Here is a 21,438-nt window from a genome sequence, read left to right as displayed (position 1 = left end):
AAACAGGAAAAAATGGAGAAAATGGACCAAGGCAATCTTGATTTTGTAAAGGATAAGAAAATAACAAAATAGAAGTTCTGAGGTAATGTTCTTATTTTCTCAAGTACTCTGATACTAGTGCAACATTTTTGGTTCACAATGTATATATTTTCTAACTAGTTGTTTTAGTTTTGGCTTGTTCAAAATGGTATAAAGTTTCTATTCATGGCACCTGCTCAGAAATGCCAAGTTCCCTGGGCAAGCACCATTCCTCCTCTATCTCTGTCATGTGTCTTCCCCCAGCCTGCCCCAGGATGCCATGACCTTCCATCTCCACTTCAATCCAGTCAATTGCCTCACATAAGCCCATCCTTATAGGGGAAAGAAAACTCCAGCCCAATTCCTTCAAGGAATGCTAGGATACTGACAATTAGAAGTTAAAGAATCCAACAGAGCTCAGAAAAATGTTAAAAATAAAAAAGTGAGGTCACCAAAAAAAAAAAAGCAGCAAGCAATAGAAGTTAGTTGAGATTTTCTGCTTAGTGATTTCTTTTCAAGAGAGTGAAAAAAAAAGATAAATTTCCTTTCCCTTCTCTCTTCTAACTATATACCTAAAATGGTGGAAGAAGGTGGGGAGGGAGATAGAAAAATTGGAAAACAAGTATATAAAGAACTTTGCAGACAATGGAAAATAAAAAAACTTGGATTTAAAGTTAAAATCATCAAGGGGAATACAGAAAGCATAACAATGTGTAACTATGATCAAATTTATCCTCAAAAAAAAGAGATGAGAAAATGTACCTGACTACCTTTTTTTGAGCAGGGAGAGAACTAAGGGTGTAGAATATTGCATATAACGTCAAACTCTGTTGATAAGTTGGGTAAGGCTGACCTGCGTTCCACCCCATTTTTTTTTATTTTAGGAGGGAATATATTTTTTTGAAAGATTTTATTTGAGTTTTATAATTTTCTCCCCATTCTTGCTTCCCTCCCCCCACAGAAGGCATTCTGTTAGTCTTTACATTGTTTCCATGGTATACATTTATCTCAGTTGAATGTGATGAGAGAGTAATCATACCCTTAAGGAAGAAAAATAAAGTATAAGAGAAAGCAAAATTACATAATAAGATGATTTTTTTTTTCTAAATTGAAGGAAATAGTCTTCACTCTTTGTTCAAACTCCACAATTCTTTTTCTGGATACAGATGGTATTCTCCATTGCAGATAGCCCAAAAATGTCCCTGGCTGTTGCACTGATAGAATGAGCAAGTCCATCAAGATTGATCATCACCCCCATGTTGCTGTTAGGGTGTACGATGTTTTTCTAGTTTTGCTCATCTTGCTCAGCATCAGTTTATGCAAATCCTTCCAGGCTTCCCTGAATTTCCATCAGGAGGAGACATATTTGAAATAAAGATGATAAAAATCATCAGAGAATGATACTGGAAGGACTTAAATCAAATACTACGATATCTATGGTATGAGATTCTAAGAAGGATGTAGACTCTTTATCAGGAAAACAGAATAAAAATAGTCAAACTTTAGCATGTGAGAAAAAAGTAGATTAGACACCACCGTTAACCTTCTACAAAAGCAGATTTTATCACTGCATTGGTCTGAGATAAGAATTACATACATAGGCACTTATTTGGTGGGCATGGTTAGGTACCATTCAATAAGCACTTATTAAAACCATAAGGATACAAAGAGAAAATGGGTGGATTCAATAAGCACTTATTAAAACCATAAGGATACAAAGAGAAAATGGGTGGGTGGAGAGAAACAATCTCTACCCTCAAGGAACTTCCATTTTACTAGAGATATACAATATTTAAACAAATAAATAAATACAAAAGTCTGAGGAAGAAATCAACCTCTGGCGATATCTTCCAGTAAATTTGACATACCTAAATTTGACATTTTGCAGGCATCTCTCTAAATAGTTCTAGTTCTGGATTAGAGAGGTTTAGACTACTGTTCCTTTCCCACACACTCACCTAGCTAATTGTGATATTCTGATTTAGGAGAGTACTAGACAAACAGGACAGGAGTCCTGGAAGACAGGTAAACAGCCTTTGGTTTCTGAGGAATGAAGAGGAATAGAGAATTTATCAATGCTAGGTTCAATTATTTTAAACAAAGAAATCATCTTACCAAGAATTTACAATCATTTCAGTTACCAATAAGAGAATGCAAACAGTCAGTATAATTGTATCTAACACAAATTTTGGTGTTTCATCAGAAGCTCTTCAAGGGTAAGGGCAGTGTCTTTTGTGTTGAGTCAGTTGATTGGTGTATACTATGAATGTTTCAAAATATTAACTTAAGAGTCAGAGAAGTTAATGATTATCATGCTGGGTTTTCATAATCTGACAAGAAGTCAAGAATAAATGGACATCAGCAGATTCGCCACTTTCATAAATACAGGAAAGCACTATTGTTGTATCATAAGTTTTCTAATTTATTTAAAAGGAAAGAAGTTATCTACTAGGACCTAGCAACTTATTGCACCCAAAACGAATGTAAGGTAATTTAAGAATGGCCTTTTGATCCTTTCTAGCCAATGAGTAATTTGCCATTTTCTAGAAGCTAATGAGAAAAGTTCTGTGAACCAGCTGCTTCAGATTGAACCATACTAAAATTAACATCTGAAAAACAGTGGCTTTCATTTTTTTAAGGTTAAATTGGACCTTTTCCAAATGTCTGATGGACCTTTTAAATATTATAAAACCCAAGAGGTTTTCAGGTCTTCATGAACCTGAATCCTACCTGCAGCTTTTTAGAGATCATTTACTTGAATACTTTTTATATATGTTGCAAAGAGCTAAGTCCTGAGGTGTGAAATCCATTATCCAGATATGAGGCTCATATATTTTGCACTAAAGATATTATCTAATTCTTATAAGATCAACACAGTCATTATATTGAGACAGCTGGTCTATCTGCCCTGGATATTCACAATTTCCTCTTGGTGGTTCAAATTTTCTTTAAGTGTGTTTAGAGGTAGTTAACTTTACTGCTTGACAGGGATCCAGTGATAACCAGGGGATAGGGGTTATCATCTCTTTGCTTCATTGGACATGTGATACAGCCTCATCTTCAATTCTAATATAGCAACTCCACCCTCCCAAGCAACAGCAGTAAGTCACATATGCTAACTTACGAGTTTATAAGTTATTAGACATGTGCTTGTATCCACTTTGCATCAAAAGAAGAAAGTAAATGAAAGATTTCTCATATTTTCTCACCTCAAACCATACTTTACTATAGTTATTTATATATCTCAACTATCAATCCTTCATCTCTTCCTTTCACAACCAAACTCCTAGAAAAAGTTATTTTAAATTAACCACAAAACATAAATGAAAAGTACTTGAAAAGTTCTTGAACTTTATAATTTTGCAATATTTACTTTTGAGTTTGGTGTGATTGTTATTTCCATTTGCATTTGTTGAATAATCATTATTCACATTTCTTTCTTGTTTACTTCAAATAAACCTTTCTTTGCTTCTCTGTATTCATCACACGGATCATTTTTAATAGGACAATAATATTCCATTACATTCATGTACCACAATTTGTTTAGTCATTCTCAATCAATGGATACATACACTGTTTCCAATTCTTTGCTATCACAAAGAAGTACTGCTATGAATATTTTGGAATATTTGAGAGCTTTATCACTGGCTTCCTTGGAGCACAAGCATAACAATGGAATCTTTGGGTGAAAGGGTATTGACATTTAGTCACTTTTGACAGACACTTTAGTCACCAAAATGCTTTCCAAAATAATTGTACTAATTCATAGCTCCACCAGCAACATATTAGGGTGTCTCTCATTCCACAACTCCTCCAATATTGACTACTGCCATTTTTTACAATCTTTTCCAATTTATAGGATGTGAAGTGAAATGTTAGGATTGTCTAAATTTGAATTTTTTTATTTTTAGTGATTTAGAGCATTCTTTCATATGGTTGCTAATACAATGCAATTCTTCTGAGAAATGTTTGTTCATATTCTTTGACTATTCAGGAATACCTACTGATGTTATATATTTGTTAACTGTTCATATGGGCTGGATGCCAAATACTTATAAGAGAAGTTCAATATAATTTTCAACTATTTGACCACTTTACTTCTCATACTAGATAGAAGTTTTATCTGTACAGGAGGTTTTTAACTTTTGTATAATAGCCAAAGTTACCTATTTTATGTCTTATAATTATATCTATCTTTTATTTGGTTAAGACTTCATTTCCTCATTATAGTTCTATTAGAAACCAGGAGGGATGGAAATTCAGAGAAGCCTGAAAAGATTTGCATGAACTGATGCTGAGCGAGATGAGCAGAACCAGAAGAACACTGTCCACCCTAACAGCCACATGGGGATGATGATCAACCTTAATGGACTTGCTCATTTCATCAGTACAACAATCAGGATAATTTTAAGGTATCTGTGATGGAGAATGCCATCTGTATCCAAAGAAAGAATTGTGGAGTTTAAACAAAAACCAAAGACTATTACCTTTAATTTAAAAGAAAAAAAGGTATTTTATTATGTAATCTAGCTATTTCTTTTATTTTTTTTATTAAGGATATTATTTCTCTTTCAACACATTCAATTTTGATCAGTGTATAGCATGGAAACAATGTAAAGACTATCAGGCTGCCTTCCGTGGGGGCTGGGGGGAGAGAAGCAAGATGGGAGGGAGAATTGTAAAATTCAAAAAACAATTTAAAAAAAGAAAAAAAAGAATTCATTTCCTTGGTGGTGCAGTAGATAGAGCACCAGCCCTGGAGTTAAGAGGACCTGAATTCAAATCTAGCCTCAGACACATAATACTAACCTAGCTATGTGACCTTGGGCAAGTCACTTAACCCTACTGCCTGGGAAAAAAACAAAAATGCATTTCCTTGTTTTTATCTGTAAATGAAGAAAAAAAATAAAATAATAAAATTTTTTTAAAAAGCAATCATCTATCCATAGCTGTGAAAAGTATATGATCCATATATCTTTTAATTTTATATGATCTTTAATATTAGTGTTGCAAATCCATCTACTGTGGAATACAGTATAATGTGCTAGTCTTAAATCTAATTTCTGCTAATCTACTTTCCAGTTTTTCCAGCAGTTTTTATGAAATAGTGAATTCTTTCCTAGATAATTTGTTTTCCACTTTATCAAACACTGGGTTATTGAAATTCATTGTTTCTGATTCTTCCTTGTCTAGTCTGTTCTATTGATCTCCTCCTATTTTTTAACCAAGACTCGATGTTTTTAATGACTGCTACTTTACAACATAGTCTGAGGTCTAGAAGTGTTATTCCCCCTTTCATCCCTATCTTTTTTTTAATCATTTGCCTCAATATTCTAGGTATTTTGTTTTTCTGAAATTAATTTATTAAAAAGTCAAAAAAAGAAATTAATTTATTATTTTATCAAATCCTATCAAGTATCTCTTTGATAATTTGATTGGTAAAGAATTAAAAGTAATGGGGCAGCTAGCAGTGGACAAAGCCACAGTCCTAGAGTCAGGAGGATCCAAGTTCAAATTCAGCCTCAGACATTTAATAGTTGCCTAGTTGTGTGACCTTGGGCAAGTCACTTAACCCCACTGCCTTAAATAAAAATAAATTTAATTTAAACAGAGAATTAAAAGTAGAAGTTGACTGTAATCATAACCAATGATCTCTTATACCTAAAATCATTGACCTTTTCTTCAATTCTCATCCTTTATGATCTCTCAATTGCTTCTGTTACTGTTGACCAACTCTATGTCCTTTCTCCTCTCTGTACTTCTATGAGATTGTTTTCTTCTTGCTCTCCTCTCTCCTAGTTAAGCCTCCTCAGTGTTCTTTGATGAATCATTATCCCCAAATTGTAGATTGTCCCTAAGATTCTGTCCTCTTTTCTCCCTCTCTTCTCTCTTCCTTGGCAGTAGAATCAGATGCTAGGGGCTCAGTTATTATTAGGCAGATAATTTACACATCTATATATTCAGACCTAATCTCTTTCCTAAACTCCAAACCTACCCTATGCATTGCCTATTGGAAACTTCCACCCTCACATCCCATCAAAATCTCAATTCAACATGTCCAAAAAGGAACTGCATTCTATTTCATCAAATTCCATCCTCCTCTTTTGTTTATTTCTGCTGAGAGTATTTCCATTCTTCCAGTCAGTCACCCAGGTGTGCAACTTCAAGTGTTATCCTGTACTCTTCTTCTCACCCATTCACAAACTCCAAATCCAATCAGTTATCAAGTCTAGTCAATCAATCCTACCTTTACATCATCTTGAATCTCTGTCAAATGGACTTGACTCATATAACAACCATCTTAATTTAGGCCCACATTACTTCTTGTAATCTCCTGATTGTCTCCCCTCCCTTTTTCTCTCTAGTTCATTCTCCACACAACTATCAAACTGCTGAAGCATAGGTCTGACTATGCAACTTTCCTACTCAAAAATTTTCAGTAGCTCCTTTTTCCCTCTAATAAAAAATATAATCTCCTAAATCTGCCATTTAAGACCTTCACAATTTAACTCTAGTCTACTTATCCAGATCATTTCACATTATTTTCCTTCATGCATTCCACTATCTAGTCTAATATTCTATGAATTTTGCATTCCATTTCCCACTACTATGCTTTGCATAGACTGTACCTATTCCTGGACTGTGCTCCTTGATTTCCTTCAGAATCCTCACATTCCTACAAAACTCAACTCAAGCACTTCTCACTATTTAAAAACTTATTAAGATCCAGTCAGTTGTTACTACTCTCTCCTTCTCAAATTAACTTGTGTTGATACATTGTATGTCCCAGTAGAATTTAAGTTCCTTGAGGAAAAAGACATTTAAAACTTTGTCTATATCCTCTTTACACCCAATAAAAGCTACTTTATGCTTTGGTAAATACCTAAAAAAAGATGTGTTGAATTGAACTAAATTAGCCAAAATCTTCAATTAAATCTTCACATGTTTCTTTTTTATATCTTTATAAGGAAAAGAAACACAAGAAAATAAATTTCAGAGCTCACTCCCAAACCTTGACCAATAGGAGCTAGAAAATGTACCAACCCAAATTCTAATGGGGGAAATCCAAAAACAAAATTCAAGTCATTTTTTTCTAGTCAAGTTAAGCGTAAGGATTCAGATGGAAGGATCTTTGGTCACTGGAGATGGGGTCTGACCAGAAGCCATTGGCAGAGCACTACACAGCAGAGAGAGGCTGTGCATGACAGAAAGGCCGAGGATCAGGCTAGGCATCTTGATCTTGTACAGAGACATGGCCAATGAACAACTCTATCAGTTCAAAGTCACAGATCCAGAGTGGCAAGGGGGGAACTTGTGCCCAAGCTTCCCGAGCAGGGGCAGGCAGGCCCTGGACTGTGTCCCCAGAGAGAAGAAAGTAGCAATGGTGTGGTAACTCACCTCCAACATCTTTTTTTTTTTTTTTTTAGGTTTTTTGAAAGGCATTGGGGATAAGTGGCTTGCCCAAGGCCGCACAGCTAGGTAATTATCAAGTGTCTGAGGCCGGATTTGAACCCAGGTACTCCTGACTCCAGGGCCGGTGCTTTATCCACTACACCACCTAGCCGCTGCTCTCCCATCACTCTTAAGCACTTGTTTCTGCCCATGAGGGAGCTTCCAATAATACAATCACTTCCACAGATGGTTCTGTTAGCTCCCTTTCAGGCATACACTTGGAGATAATGTGGGTTCAGTTCCAGTCCCCTGCAATAAAGTGAGCTATTACCAACATGTGACACAGAGACACAATGTGAGAAGATGCTTTTAGGAAAGTGATGTTGAGACACGTTCAATGCAAAGTTGACACAAATCTTCAATTTGTAAAAAACAATTATCTGCAAAATGCACAATTAAACAAGGTATGCCTAGATATGACTCTTTCCTGAGTCTCATTGCTTCTACTGCCTAACTATTTTAGGTGAACATATCTTATGGATGGCAAATTTCTCGAGGGCAGGATCTATGTCTTCCAATGGTTTTATGTTATCGTCAATGATAAGCAGAACTATGCATAGGGCAAGCACTCAGTAGAATCTGGCAAGGTAAGTCTTTAAAACCACAGAACCCAATGGTCAGTATACAAAGTAGGAATAGAAAATCCATGGTACACACTCCAGAGTCTCTAGCATTTTACAAACCATTAGATGCAGATATTCTTTGCAGAGATATAAATAAAATAAAGGAAATTAGAGGATATATGAATTACTTGGATATATGTATATGTATATGTATATGTATATGTATATGTATATGTATATGTATATGTATATGTACGTATAGGAAGCAACCCCAGGAGGAATGGAGATTAGTTTGATAAGGTTAACTCTTCATTGAGTCTAATTCCTTGTTTTCTAGATTTAGACAGATGAAATATTGTTTTGGTTATTGACTTTGTCTCTATGAGGAGTTATGAATGCACTTTGTTCTAAGAATCATTAAGTTAACCACATCTTTCAATAACTATCTCATTCCTGGAATTAAAACCTGAGCTATACTCATGGATATAGCCTTTTTCTATTTCTTATATCATCACAGTTATCTCCATATCCCTATTTATCACTCTGAGAGTTATTCCCAATATTAGTAATTTTTAAAGTGTTAAAAAAAATCGGTACAATACATTGAAAAGCTATGTAAGTGTGTGAATGTGTAACACCAGTGCACTGCCTACCTTTAGACATAATATTTTAAAAGGGACAAGATGATCCTGGAGAGATAGAGAGAAGCTTGTCACAGGGACTAAGATCCTTGGAGGCAAGCCTTCATCTCCATGTGGTTCCTACATGGTCCAGTGTACACTAAGAAATCAATTGGTCCATGACCTCAGAAACAGCAATAGAGACAGCAATAAGCTTCTAACAAGCCAAGTCAAGGAAGCTGCCAGAACTGCAACCACCAGTAGAGAAATAGAAATAACAAAACTATGGAGCAGATGCTGGAACAGTAAAGGAACAAACCACTATGTGGAGAAGGAAACCAGGATTTTGTTCTTAATTAGTACTGTGAGTTCCATGGACCATGCAAGTGCAGGGAGAGAGATGTGTGAGGAAAAAGTAGATTCTCTAACAACCCAAGTACTTCCCCTGTGGAGAAAGCAGGGGCTCAGCTATAGGGCTGTAACAGCTTATATGTCCCTTGTCTCTTCCTCCAGTGGACCCCACTTCCCTTAGTGATCTATACAGCTCTTCTGATTTAAAATATTACACTGCAGTGAAGTCCATCTTCAAGGTGGAGTTAACTCAATAATGCCCAGAACAAGGAAAGTTCATAGTATGTTAAAAAAAAATTTACATAAGCAAAGGTTTCATCTGCCTTAACACTGTTAACAGAAGGGGCAGACAGGTGGCGCAGTGGATAGAGCAACAGCCTGGGAGTCAGGAGTATCTGGGTTCAAATCCAACCTCAGACACTTAATAATTACCTAGCCGTGTGACCTTGGGCAAGTCACTTAACCCTATTGCCTTGAAAAATCTAAAAAAAAACAAAGGGGGGCAGAGCCAAGATGGCGACAAGAGCAGATCGTGTCTTAGGCGCTCTCTCATAAATCTTCGAAATTAAGGACTCTAACTAAATTTTCGAGAGACAGAAGCCACAAAGGGACCCAGTGAGGTAGTTCTTCTACTCAAGGTAACCTGGAAAAGAGCAGAAAGGCTCTGCGACCCAGGGTTGGAGGAGCAGCCCGCCAGAGGGGTGGCCTGCCAGAGCAAAAGAACTTCAGCCTCCCAGAGGCAGCCCCAGGGTGCTGGGAGCCACTGAGCCGTGGGGGAATTTCCTAACCTACCCCACTGGAGAGCACCAGGCACAAACTGGGGGTACAGAGGGGGACCTCTGCCAGAGCAAGCACATAAAGCCCAGCCTTCAGGGCACATAGCAAGCAGCATGGCCACTGCAGCCCAGATCCAAGAAACAGAAGCAGGCAGAGCAGGTAAGCAGGAGCCCCCAGGGCATGAGCCCATTGAACCTAGGGAGGGGAGTGAATAGAGAGACTGCAGAGCTGTCCTCTGCTCCTGGAACAGGTCTCTGTGGCTCTGACCACATTCAGATCCTGCTTCCAGTCTAGGCCCCCCCCCATAGAACAGCAGGGGCCCCTCCCACCTCAGCCCTGTGGCAGAGGGGGACACATATGATCATTCACAGACCAGGAGGGAGGACAGAGCCTCACACACTGAGATCCTTGTAGGAGTGTCCCAAAAACTCAGGAAGCACCCCCAAAACAGGATACGGCTGGGAAAATGAGCAGAGAAAAAAGAACCCCACTGAGAAATATTTTGCATATGAGCCCAAGAAGAATCAAAACACTCAGTCTGAAGATGAGGAAGCACAAGCTCCTGCATCTAAAGACTCCAAGAAAAACAGAAACTGGGATCAGGCTATGACGGCTCAAAAAAGACTTTGAAAATCAAATGAGGGAGTTAGAAGAAAAACTGGGGAAAAAAATGAGAGAGATGCAGGAAAAACATGAAAATGAAGTCAGCAGCTTAGTCAAGGAGATCCAAAAAAATACTGAAGAAAACAGCATGCTAAAAACCAGCTTAGGTCAAATGGATAAAACAGTTCAAAAAGTTATGGAGGAGAAGAATGCTTTAAAAAGCAAAATTGGCCAGATGGAAAAAGAGATAAGAAAACTCCCTGAGGAAAACAAATCCTTCAGACAAAGAACAGAACGCAGGAAGATTGATGAATTTACGAGAAATCAGGACTCAATACTTCAAAACTAAAAGAATGAAAAATGAGAAGAAAATGTGAAACATCTCACTGAAAAAACAACTGATATGGAAATCAGATTTAGGAAAGATGATTTAAAAATGATTGGAATACCTGAAAGTCATGATCAGGAAAAGAGCCTTGACATCATTTTCAAAGAATTCCTACAGGAAAATTGCCCTGATATCCTAGAAGCAGAGGGCAAAATAGAAATGGAGAGAATCCACCAATCACCCCAAGAAAGAGATCCCCCCCAAAAAACCAACCCCTAGGAATATTATAGCCAAGTTCCAGAACTCCCAAGTCAAAGAGAAAAATATTATAAGCAGCCAGAAGGACACAATTCAAATACTGTGGAGCTGCAGTCAGGATCACACAGGACTTAGCAGCAACTACATTAAAAGCTCATAGGGCTTGGAATATAATATAATATACCAGAAGGCAAAAGAGCTTAGAATGCAACCAAGAACCAACTACCCAGCAAAACTGAATGTCCTCTTCCAGGGAAAAAGATGGACTTTCAATGAACCAGGGGAATTTCAAATGTTCCTGTTAGAATGGCCAGAGCTGAACAGAAGGTTTGATCTTAAAATACAGGACTCAGGTGAAGCATAAAGAGTGGAGGAGAAGGGTAAAATATGAGGGACTTGATGATGAACTGCATGTGTTCCTGCATAGAAAAATGACACTGACAATATTCATATGAACCTTCTCAGTTAATAGAGCAGGTAAAAGGAGCTTTTATAGTTGAAGCACAGGAGAAAGCTGAATTTGAAGATAAAATATGGTGTAAAAATGGAGTCAACAGAAAAAAGGGAAATGTAATGGGAGAAAGAAAGAGGAGAGGGGGAAATAGGCCAAGATATTTCATATAATAAGATTTTTCTTTATTACAATGAACTATTGCAATGATATGGAAGGGGGGAAGGCAAAGGGGAATGTGAGAATCTTTGATCTCATCAGAGGTGGCTAGGAGAGGAAACAGCATATACATTCAATGGGGTATAGGCATCAGGAGTAAGAAGGAGGTGGGGGACAGGGGGAAGGGGGGGGTGTGAGTGATGGAGGAGAGGATGGACCATGGGGGGAGAGTGGTCAGACATAACACATTTTCTTTTTTACTTCTTGCAAGGGGCTGGGATTGGAAGGCCTGTCTGGGACCATAGGGCCAGGTGGATGCTGGGCCTAAGGGGTGGTATGGGGGTGCAGGGCCTCTTGGCCCCAGGGCCAGGGAGCTGTCTGCTGTGCCACTCAGCGACCCTACAGCAGAATCAGAGTGAAAGGAGAGAGAACACATAGTACACAGTAGTGGAGAAATACAAAAGGAGGGAGTTGCAATCAGCAATGGCAATGGTGGAAAAATATGGAAGTAACTTTTGCCATGGACTTATCATAAAGAATGTGATCCACCCACGACAGAGTTGTTGGTGTTGGAACAAAGACTCAAGCACATTTTTTATTATTATTATTTGGGGGGGGGGTGCAGGGCAAATGGGGCTGGGTGGCCTGCCTGGAGCCACATAGCAGGGTGATCATTGGGTGTCTGAGGCTGGATTTTGACCCAGGTGCTCCTGGCTCAAGGGCCAATGGTCTGTCTGCCACCCAGCCACCCCTACTATTATTACTATTTTATTTTATTTTGGGTCTTTTTTTTCCTTCTTTTTGGTTTTTGCAGGGCAGTGGGGTTGGGGTGGCTTGCATGTCACACGGCTGTTGTTGGGTGTACAAGGCCGGATGTGGGCTTGGATGCTCATGGCTCCAGGGCTCGTGCTCCGTCCACTGTGCCACCTGGCCATATCTACAATTTTTACTATTATTATTATTTTTTTAATTTTAATTTTTTTCTCTCCCCTTTACTTTATCGTTCAAGCAAGTCTATATTTTTTGGGGGGAGGGGGTATTTTGTTTACTCTTAAACAAGAATATTTTATTAATGTATAAAAAACATTATTTGTACAAAATGAGAATAAATAAATATTAAATATAAAAATGAAAATAAACAAAAACAAACAAAAAAATTTGTCAACACATGAAGAGCACTGGCCTCAGAGCAGCCCTGCTTTGAGAACCTGCAGCGGGAATCCAGAAAGCCAGCCTGCACCTCCAGAGCACAGCCCACAGATGGTAAGGGGATCAGGGAAGACTGCAGAAATCTCTCTGCTCTCCCTGGGGCAGGACTCTGCTGTTGCCCACACTCAGATTCAGGTTGCAGTTTGGGCTTCCATACTAAGATAGCCCATCAGGGACCCTCCTCACAGTTCTAGGGCAGAGGGGAGCACTTGTGGTCCTCTACATATCAAAGCACAGGCAAGACAGCATAAGACCTTGGAGGAATAAAGGTCCCAGTGGGGTGTCCCAAAATACCCTCAAAGCCTAGGAAGTGCTGTAAATTAGTCTTAGGCTGAGGAAATGAGCAAACAAAAAAAAAAGAAGAATCTGACGATAGAAAATTACTTTGGTCCCCTGGAAGATTCAGAAGATGACAAATTCAAAGCTTCTGTATCCAAATCCTCTAAGACAAATAGAAAATGGGGTTCAGGCTGTGGATGAGCTCAAAACAGACTTTGAAAAGCAATTAAGGGAGGTAGAGGAAAAATTGGGAGGAGAAACAAGAGCAACGCAGAAAAATCATGGAAACCAAATCAGCAGCTTGGTGAAAGAAATACAAAAAAAAAAAAAATACTGAAGAAAATAATGTTAAAAACCAGTTTAGGCCAAATGGAAAAAAGCAAAAAAAAAGGCAAATAAGGATAAGAATGCAAATTGGCCAATTGGAAAAGGAGATAAAAAAGCTCTCTGAAGAAAATGCAGAATGGAACTAAATGAAGCTGATGACTTTGCAAGAAATCAGGAAGAAATAGAACTCTTCCAAAAAAATCAAAAAAATTAGAAGAAAATGTGAAATATCTCACTGGAAAAAACAACTGACCTCAAAAACAGATCCAGAAGAAATAATTTAAAAATTACTGGGCTACCTAAAAGTCATGACCAGGAAAAGAGACTAGACTTCATTTTTCAAGAAATAATACAGCAAAATTTCCCTGAGATCCTAGAAGCAGAGGATAAAATAAAAATTGAGGGAATTCACTGGTCACCTCCTGAAAGAGATTCCCCCCAAAAAACTTCCAGGAATATCATAGCCAAAATCCAAAACTCCCAAGTCAAAGAGAAAGTACTAAAAGTGCCAGAAACAAATAATTCAACTACCATGGCTCTATAGTCAGGATTACACAGTATCAACATTAAGGACTCAGGGATTGGAATATGATATTCTAGAAGGCAAAACATCTTAGTTTACAACCCAGCAAAACTGAACATCCTCTTTCAGGGGAAAAGATGGACTTTCAATGAAAACAGGGGACTTTCAAACCTTCCTATTGACCCAACCAGAGCTGAACAGAAAGTTTGATCTTCAAGGATGAGAAGTACTAAGTATGAGGAACTTAATGATGTTGAACTGTTTGTATTCCTGCACGGGAAGAAGATACTGATAACTCATATGAACTTTCTCATTTATAAGAACTGTTAGAAGGAACATATTTAGACAAGGCACAGGAAGGAGTGGAATATAATGGTATAATATAGTAAAAAGATGGAGTCACTTAATAATTACCTAGTTGTGTGACCTTTGGCAAATCACTTTAACCCCACTGCCTTAAGTAACTTAAAAAAAAAAAAGATGGAGTTAATGGATGATAAAGGAAAGTACTGGGAGGAAGAGAAAGGAGAGGAAGACGGGACTAAGAAATTTCACATAAGAGTCAAGAAAAAGCTTTTTTCCCTTTGCGTTCTCTCTCCCTCTCCCAACATGGTGGCTTCAGCTAAAAAAGAAGAATAAGAAGGGGAAGACCCTCACCTTGACAGACTTCCTTGCTGAGGATGGTGGCTCTGGTGGTGGAGGAAGCACCTTTGTGCCCAAACCAGTCAGCTGGGCTGATGAAACTGATGACCTGGAAGGAGATGTTTCCACCACTTGGCATAGTAATGATGATGACATGTACAGGGCACCTCCAATTGACCGTTCCATCCTGCCCACTGCTCCATGGGCTGCTTGGGAACCCAATAGTGATTGGAGCCGTCTTCCCAAGTTGCCACCCTACACTGCTTTTTTAGGGAACTTGCCCTATGATGTGACAGAGGATTCCATCAAGGAGTTCTTTAGGGGATTGAATATCAGTGCAGTACGTTTGCCACGGGAACCCAGCAATCCAGAAAGATTGAAAGGTTTTGGTTACACTGAGTTTGAGGACTTGGACTTGCTGCTCAGCACATTGAGCCTGAATGAAAAGTCTATAGGCAACAGAAGAGTACAAGTGGATGTTGCTGATCAAGCACAGGATAAAGACCGAGATGATCGTTCCTTTGGCTGTGATCAGGATCGAAATCAGGATTCTGACAAAACCGACAGACTGGAGGGCTTTCCCTGCCACAGACAGCTTTGATGACTACCCTCCTCGAAGGGGTGATGACAGTTTTGGAGACAAGTATCGTGATCGTTATGATTTAGACTGGTACCGTGATGGTCCACGAAGGGACATGGACCAATATGGAGGCCGGAATCAATATGATGACAGGGGCAGCAGAGACTATGATAGAGGCTTTGATTCTAGGATAGGCAGTGGCAGAAGAGTATTTGGTAGTGGGTACCGTTGAAATGATGATTATAGAGGAGGAGGAGATTGCTATGAAGACAGATATGACAGACGAGATGAGTGGTCATGGAACTCAAGAGATGATTATAGCCGGGATAATTTTAGATGTGAAAACAGAGGTCCCCCAGTCTAGCCGAGCTGCCTCCATCTTTGGAGGAGCAAAGCCAGTGGATACAGCTGCTAGGGAACGAGAAGTAGAGGAACAACTACAAAAGGAGCAAGAGAAACTACAGCGTCAGTTGGAGTAGCCAAAACTAGAAAAACGGTCCCAGAAGAGACACCCAAGTTGGCGAAGTGAGGAAACTCAGGAACAGTCAAGGACAGGAAGTGAGTCTTCACAGACTGGAAATACAGCTTCATCTGGCAGAAACACAGGAAGGAGGGTGAGAAATCTCTAGAAAATGAAACATTCAACAAGGAAGAAGACTCTCAGTCTCCAACTTCCAAGCCTTCTAAATCAGAAAAGTGATGCCTGCAACCCCACCAAAGGAAAATGCTTAGGTGAAAGGGAGCTCCAACCCTCCCGCCCCATTGCAGAGCTCGGACTCTGCAGAGAAGCAGTCTCCCCCAAGTGGTGGAGGAAAGGTACCCGCCCAGCAGTCCAAAGAAGGATCAACCAATATTTCAAGGAAAGATGAGAATAAGGTAGATGGGGTGAATGTGCTGAAAGGCCAAAGTGGGAACTCCAACCACGGTCCAGTGGATGGAGGAAGCAAAGACCATTGGAAAGAGTCTGACAGGAAAGATGGCAGAAAAGATCAAGAATCAAGACCTGCATCTGAGCCAAAGAAACTTGAAGAAAATCCGGCCTCTAAATTCAGTTCTGCAAGCAAGTATGCAGCTCTCTCTGTTGATGGTGAAGATGAAAATGAGGGCGATGACTACAATGAATAAACTTCCACATCCTGTGCTTTCTCCCTGTCTCTTGCCAACCTGCAACATTCAAGAGCAAATCGAAGACAAGACAAAATAAAACTCACCATCTCCTGGAGACCTTTCTTAACTTTTTCTTTAAGGAGATAAAAAAGGAAAACAAAATGAAATTCTTTTGCATCCTGCTGCAGTCTTTACAGTATTAAACTAACTGGAGAATTTCCAACCAGTGTAGCGAGAGAGAGAGAGAGAGAGAGAGAGAGAGAGAGAGAGAGAGAGAGAGAGAGAGAGAAGGAAAAAAACAGCTTTTTAAAGAAAAAGTTCTGGTGTGTTTAGCAACACCATATAACTGCCTGTATGATTAGTGCCTAGGGTCCTCCTTTTAGCAGAAACATTAATATTAATGAGTTGGTTTCTGAAAGCTGGTTGGGTGATAGGACAGATACAAGGAAGGAAGTGGGTTTTCTCCCTCTTAATTCTTGCTATCTTATTATGGGATATATGAATTCTGAAACATTATGTGAATAAAACTTCATCCTTGAAGATAGGATAACTAGTCTCTGAGGTTATTTTAGTCTCCAGGAGGCTGTCAACCCCTCCTCTCATTTAATCCCAAACTGTTGGGGGCCAGTAGTGGAATGAAATGTTGTCCAGTTTTACCCCCCCTGAGGGATGGTTGAGAGTTGGTGCCCTAGACAAGACCATACTACATGGTGAGCAGATGCAATGGGAAGGGAGATCTGGTTCTGAGGGTGATTCTGATCAGATAAAGTGAAAGGTTAGAATCTCCAGAAAACAGATAAGCAATTATTTCTTAAAACTTAGTTGTGGGAACCTCTAGATTCATCAATAATCTGTTGCAATCCTGAATCTTAGGATTTTCAGCCCTTAAGTACAATTAAAGTTTTATGAACTTCCCTTAAAAAAAAATTAAAAAAAAAAAGAAAAAGAAAAAGCTTTTCTCAATGGAATGGAATGGGAATGATGGAAGTCGAGAGGGAATGAGTGAGCCTTCATTCTCAACAGAAACGGCTCAGAAAGGAAATAACATACACACTTAATAGGGTATAGAAATCTATCTTACCCTAGAGAAAAATGAGGAGAAAGGGATGGAATAAAGGGTAATGCGGGGAGGAAAGGGGGGAAATAGGTGACAGAAGAGAGGGAAAATTGTGGGAGAGGGTACTCAGATACAACACAGTTTTGGACAGGGCCAGGATGAAAGGAGAGAGAATAGAATAAATAAGAGTGGGGAGGAACAGAGTGGAAGGAAATATAGCTAGTAATAGCAACTGTGGGAAAAATATTGAAGCAACTTCTCTGGTGGACTTATGATACAGAAAGCAACTCACCCCAGAGACAGAGTCAATGGAATATAAACACAGACAGAAGTACATTTTTTTCTCTCTCTCACTATTCTTGAGGTTCCTCATCTTCTTGGGGGGCAAGGGGGTAATTATGTTTACTCTTATAACAAGATTATTGTAATAGCATGAAATAAATACCCCCCCAAAAGAAAACATTGTTAACATGTGGTTAGTTTTGCAAATTAAATCTTAAGTCCTTAAGGAAATAGAATATTCAAGAGGGAATCCTCCTGAGCATCCATTTATTAAATTCCTGGACAAATGACTATTCAGAATTTATAAAACTAAACATTTTATCTGAGTCAGATTATAGAGGAGAGTATTGGAACTGTCTGGGTTATAGTGTCATCGATCTAGGGCTAGAAGGGGCTCCAGAGGCCACTGAGCTCAAATCTTTTGTAATGAGAAAGCCAAGGCCCACAGAGGCTTACTGGCCTAACCAAGGTCACACAGCCAATATATCAGAGGTGGGAATTATAAACCAGTAACCAGACCGGAGGATTATCCCAGGGCCCTTCCCATTAAAGTAAATGACATCTAAAGTAAAATATCCATAGTATCCACTCTATCCACAGCAACGATGTCTAAGGCATTGTAGAATCAATGAGAGATTTAGAGCTGGACAGTAGATATAGCAATCATCTAGTCGAATTCCCACCTTTTAAAGAGGAAGAACTTTGGTCTAAAGCAGTTAATCCTTTGTCCAGGATTATACAGAAGCAGTAATGAACAAGGCTAGGACTTGAACTGAGAATCTCTAATGCTCCTTTCACTGTATTTTCAAGAGTCTTTACCTTGGTTTCCTGCTCAGACAGGAAAACTTCTATTAACTCAAGTGAAGTCTCCTCTGCACAGCTTTCCTCTCTGTCCTGATGCAGTGGAATTCTGGTAATGGGGCTTCCCAGATCACTCATTTCACCTTCCACAGAGTTTCTGTTGTCCTGACAAGAAAATGATATTGCAAGAAACCAAGTGGCCCAGCCAGAGACCTAAAATCTGAAGCATGATAACTCCAACAGCCACCTAAAATATATATGGTCACTTTTTCACTAGTCTGGAACTAACACAGAAAGTCTGAATTCTGCTCCAAAGGAAATGTGACATAATAATAAATGAGTAACTTAATCTATCCCTTGAGAGATAATCAGTTTATAAATAAAATAAAATCACAATTGAGATCATCTTCCTATCTATGAGGCATTGTACATCACCTTTAAATTAAGGCTGAAAGATCTAAGGTGGCTCTCTATTATTTTGGGTCCTGATTTTGAGATGCTTTTGAGATGCAAATGGAATTTGTTTCAATAATGATCAGCTTTGTCTAACCTGTTTGTTCTATCAACTTTACCATTCACTTCTAGTCCAGTTTGGAATAGCTGAATGAGTAAAGACTAGGTCTTCCAGAAAGTATACTCCTCTGCAGGTGATAATAGGGCCTAGAAGACAAACACTTACTAATAGAGAAAGAGGAGATAAGAGAGATCTTCTTGATCTTTCTTGAAGTCTTAAGGATCTGAGTGTTGGCCGTATAGGTTGTTCCAGAAAGCTGTTCTCCTGTACAAAAAAAGAAGAGCTGGTATTGAGTGGGAAAGAATCAAAGAGACTCCTGCTTCTTATTTGATTCTATGGTGGAACAAATTCTTCCTATCTATGTTCCACAGAATATAAACATTTTAAACATATCTTTTTGGTTTTTTTAGACAAAAATTATGATACCATAGCATGTGAATATCTTTTAAAGGTTAATTTTTATCATGACAGAATGACATATTCATAGACTAAAATAAGGATATAGGAAGGGTGCCTGGTAGGAGAAAGAAAAAAAAGTGAAATAAAGAACCTGCTTGAAAAAAAGTAGCAAGAAGGAGCTATAAGAAAAGGTTTAGAAAGTCTGACATCAAAGAATTGATCTGGGTTAAAGAGGCCCAAGAAAACAGATGAAAGAGGTACTGGTTAAGATATTCAACAAGCTTAGAATTCAGACAACTATGGAAATAAAGATTTGTGCTTGGGCTCATGGTAGAAAGGACATAACTTTATCAGAACAAGTTTGAAATAGAAGAACCAAATCTGCATAGTAGGCCATGCCAAACAGTGTCAATGATAAAGCCCAAGTGTGGTTAAATCTGCTTTTCTGTAGAGTGCTGTTTTATTCTCCCTTTAAGTACATTGCACATGCTAACCAACTGAATGAAGTTCTGACTGCCTGCTATGGAGGACCTTAAGCATCAATGTGTAGTAGGAAAGGCTTGAAATGTAAATTTAAAAACAGGGATAGTGACTAGCCCTGCTATTTCATTAATATAAGGAATTCAAAGATGGAAATGTCCCATTATCTAGGCAGGTACATTAAAGAGGGCTCAGAAGCCCAGACAATTCTTCATTTCCCAATAGCTGCTCTCCTTGGATTCCACTAAACCATCATCATGCACCTTCTCCTCCTCCTATTCCACTCTTTTCAGTTTCACTTTATAAGTTATCCTCCCCTATTCAATTTTAAGCTCCTTAAGGGCCTGTAATATCTTTTTTCTTATTGTACCCAGAGCCTGGTATATAGTAAGTGCTTAATCAATGTTTAAAGTTTTGTAGCATATTGAAGAATTGCCTCAAGCAGTGAGTAGTTAAGAGTCAGTATGCATCAGAGACAGGACACAAAGAGAAATCCTTTCTAGTTCCTTAGTTGAAAGCAGAAAAGATTAGCAGCAAAGAGTACCTTCCATTTGCTAGTGTTCAATTCCAACCAATATGGAGAATAGGAATGGTCCACTCACCAGACACTGTCCCATTCAGTGACTTTGGCACTTTGGCAGCATCATACTCACACAGGTATCAAAGGGTATTTCCACCAGAGGGAAAGTGATTATTGGATCTCTCCTTCCCAAAAATGCTTGGAAAAGAGGAACCCAGAAAACTCCCCAAGTACACAGTTCATGACCAAACTGGCCAAGTCACAACCCTATTCACACTGAATGCTTACATTTTCTTTGTCTGAAGAGGAGCTACCTGGTACATCTGTCTTTTGGCAGAAGGAACCTAAACCACTGGGAGTGCTACACAGCAGCTGTTCCTGAAAGAGATCCAAAGAGCAGTTTTCTAAGGATGCTGACCCACAGGCAGCAGAGTTCCTGGTTCCCATCTCCTATAAAAAACAAACCTCATAAAAAGTCAATACTCACAGGGATGCATTTCCTAAAATGTTGATGATGAGCCCTGCAAAGAACAAATTAGAGATCAGTGACACACCCCCCCAATCAATCTCTTTTTTTTTGTTATTTGGGAAATTACAATTTTCCTTCTATCCTCAGCACTAAGGGATCTAATCTATCCATTTCTTTAATATCTAACATGGTAATATTAAATGTGATATCTGAGGAGTAAAACTAATTCTGAAGTATTCCTTCCACTCACTTTTAAATTTTTATATACTGACTTTTTTATCTCTATAGAGATACTATTACCATCTATCCCAATCTTATACTAGGTCTTCTTTGAATTCTTCACATTTTAAGCCAGACTTGTCTATACTACATAAAACAAAGGAGAAAAAAAATCAAGATTTTTCATATATGCTAATAAAAACCCTGTACAATGAAAAACAATACAATAAAATTCACCTAAATAATTAAGTATCAAGCTCTGAAGTGATCCAAACATATCAGTCCCTTTGCCCACTGACAAATGGGAGGAGCCACCAAGTGAAATATAAAGGTTTATAGGACCAAAGGAAGAAAGAGACCTTAGAAATAATTTGATCTGAGGTGGAGAACATCATTAAAAACAAACTAGGTAAGTTTGATTACATAAATTAAAAAGTTTTTGCATAGACA

The 21,438-nt window shown here is 38.7% G+C and overlaps 1 protein-coding gene and 1 pseudogene across 18 annotated transcripts in view; one reads left to right on the top strand and one right to left on the bottom strand.

The window, feature by feature from the left end:
- The window catches only part of CDC25C (cell division cycle 25C), a 44,152-nt gene that overhangs the window by 8,461 nt on the left and 14,253 nt on the right, over window positions 1-21,438 (bottom strand). For all 18 annotated transcript variants that reach the window (XM_074212957.1, XM_074212941.1, XM_074212942.1 and 15 more), the window contains 4 exons: window positions 20,788-20,821; window positions 20,589-20,678; window positions 19,067-19,165; window positions 18,406-18,552 (listed from right to left, as the gene is read on the bottom strand). In XM_074212957.1, the coding sequence (XP_074069058.1) occupies window positions 18,406-18,552; window positions 19,067-19,165; window positions 20,589-20,678; window positions 20,788-20,821 (370 nt within the window). The remainder of the gene's footprint in view (window positions 1-18,405; window positions 18,553-19,066; window positions 19,166-20,588; window positions 20,679-20,787; window positions 20,822-21,438) is intronic.
- On the top strand, window positions 596-16,363 carry LOC141506650 (eukaryotic translation initiation factor 4B pseudogene; annotated as a pseudogene).

The sequence above is a fragment of the Macrotis lagotis genome, chromosome 1 (genome assembly GCF_037893015.1).
Source record: "Macrotis lagotis isolate mMagLag1 chromosome 1, bilby.v1.9.chrom.fasta, whole genome shotgun sequence".
Taxonomy (NCBI): domain Eukaryota; kingdom Metazoa; phylum Chordata; class Mammalia; order Peramelemorphia; family Peramelidae; genus Macrotis; species Macrotis lagotis.
Note: the sequence above shows the minus strand (reverse complement) of the source record. Positions and strands in the feature narration are given on the sequence as shown.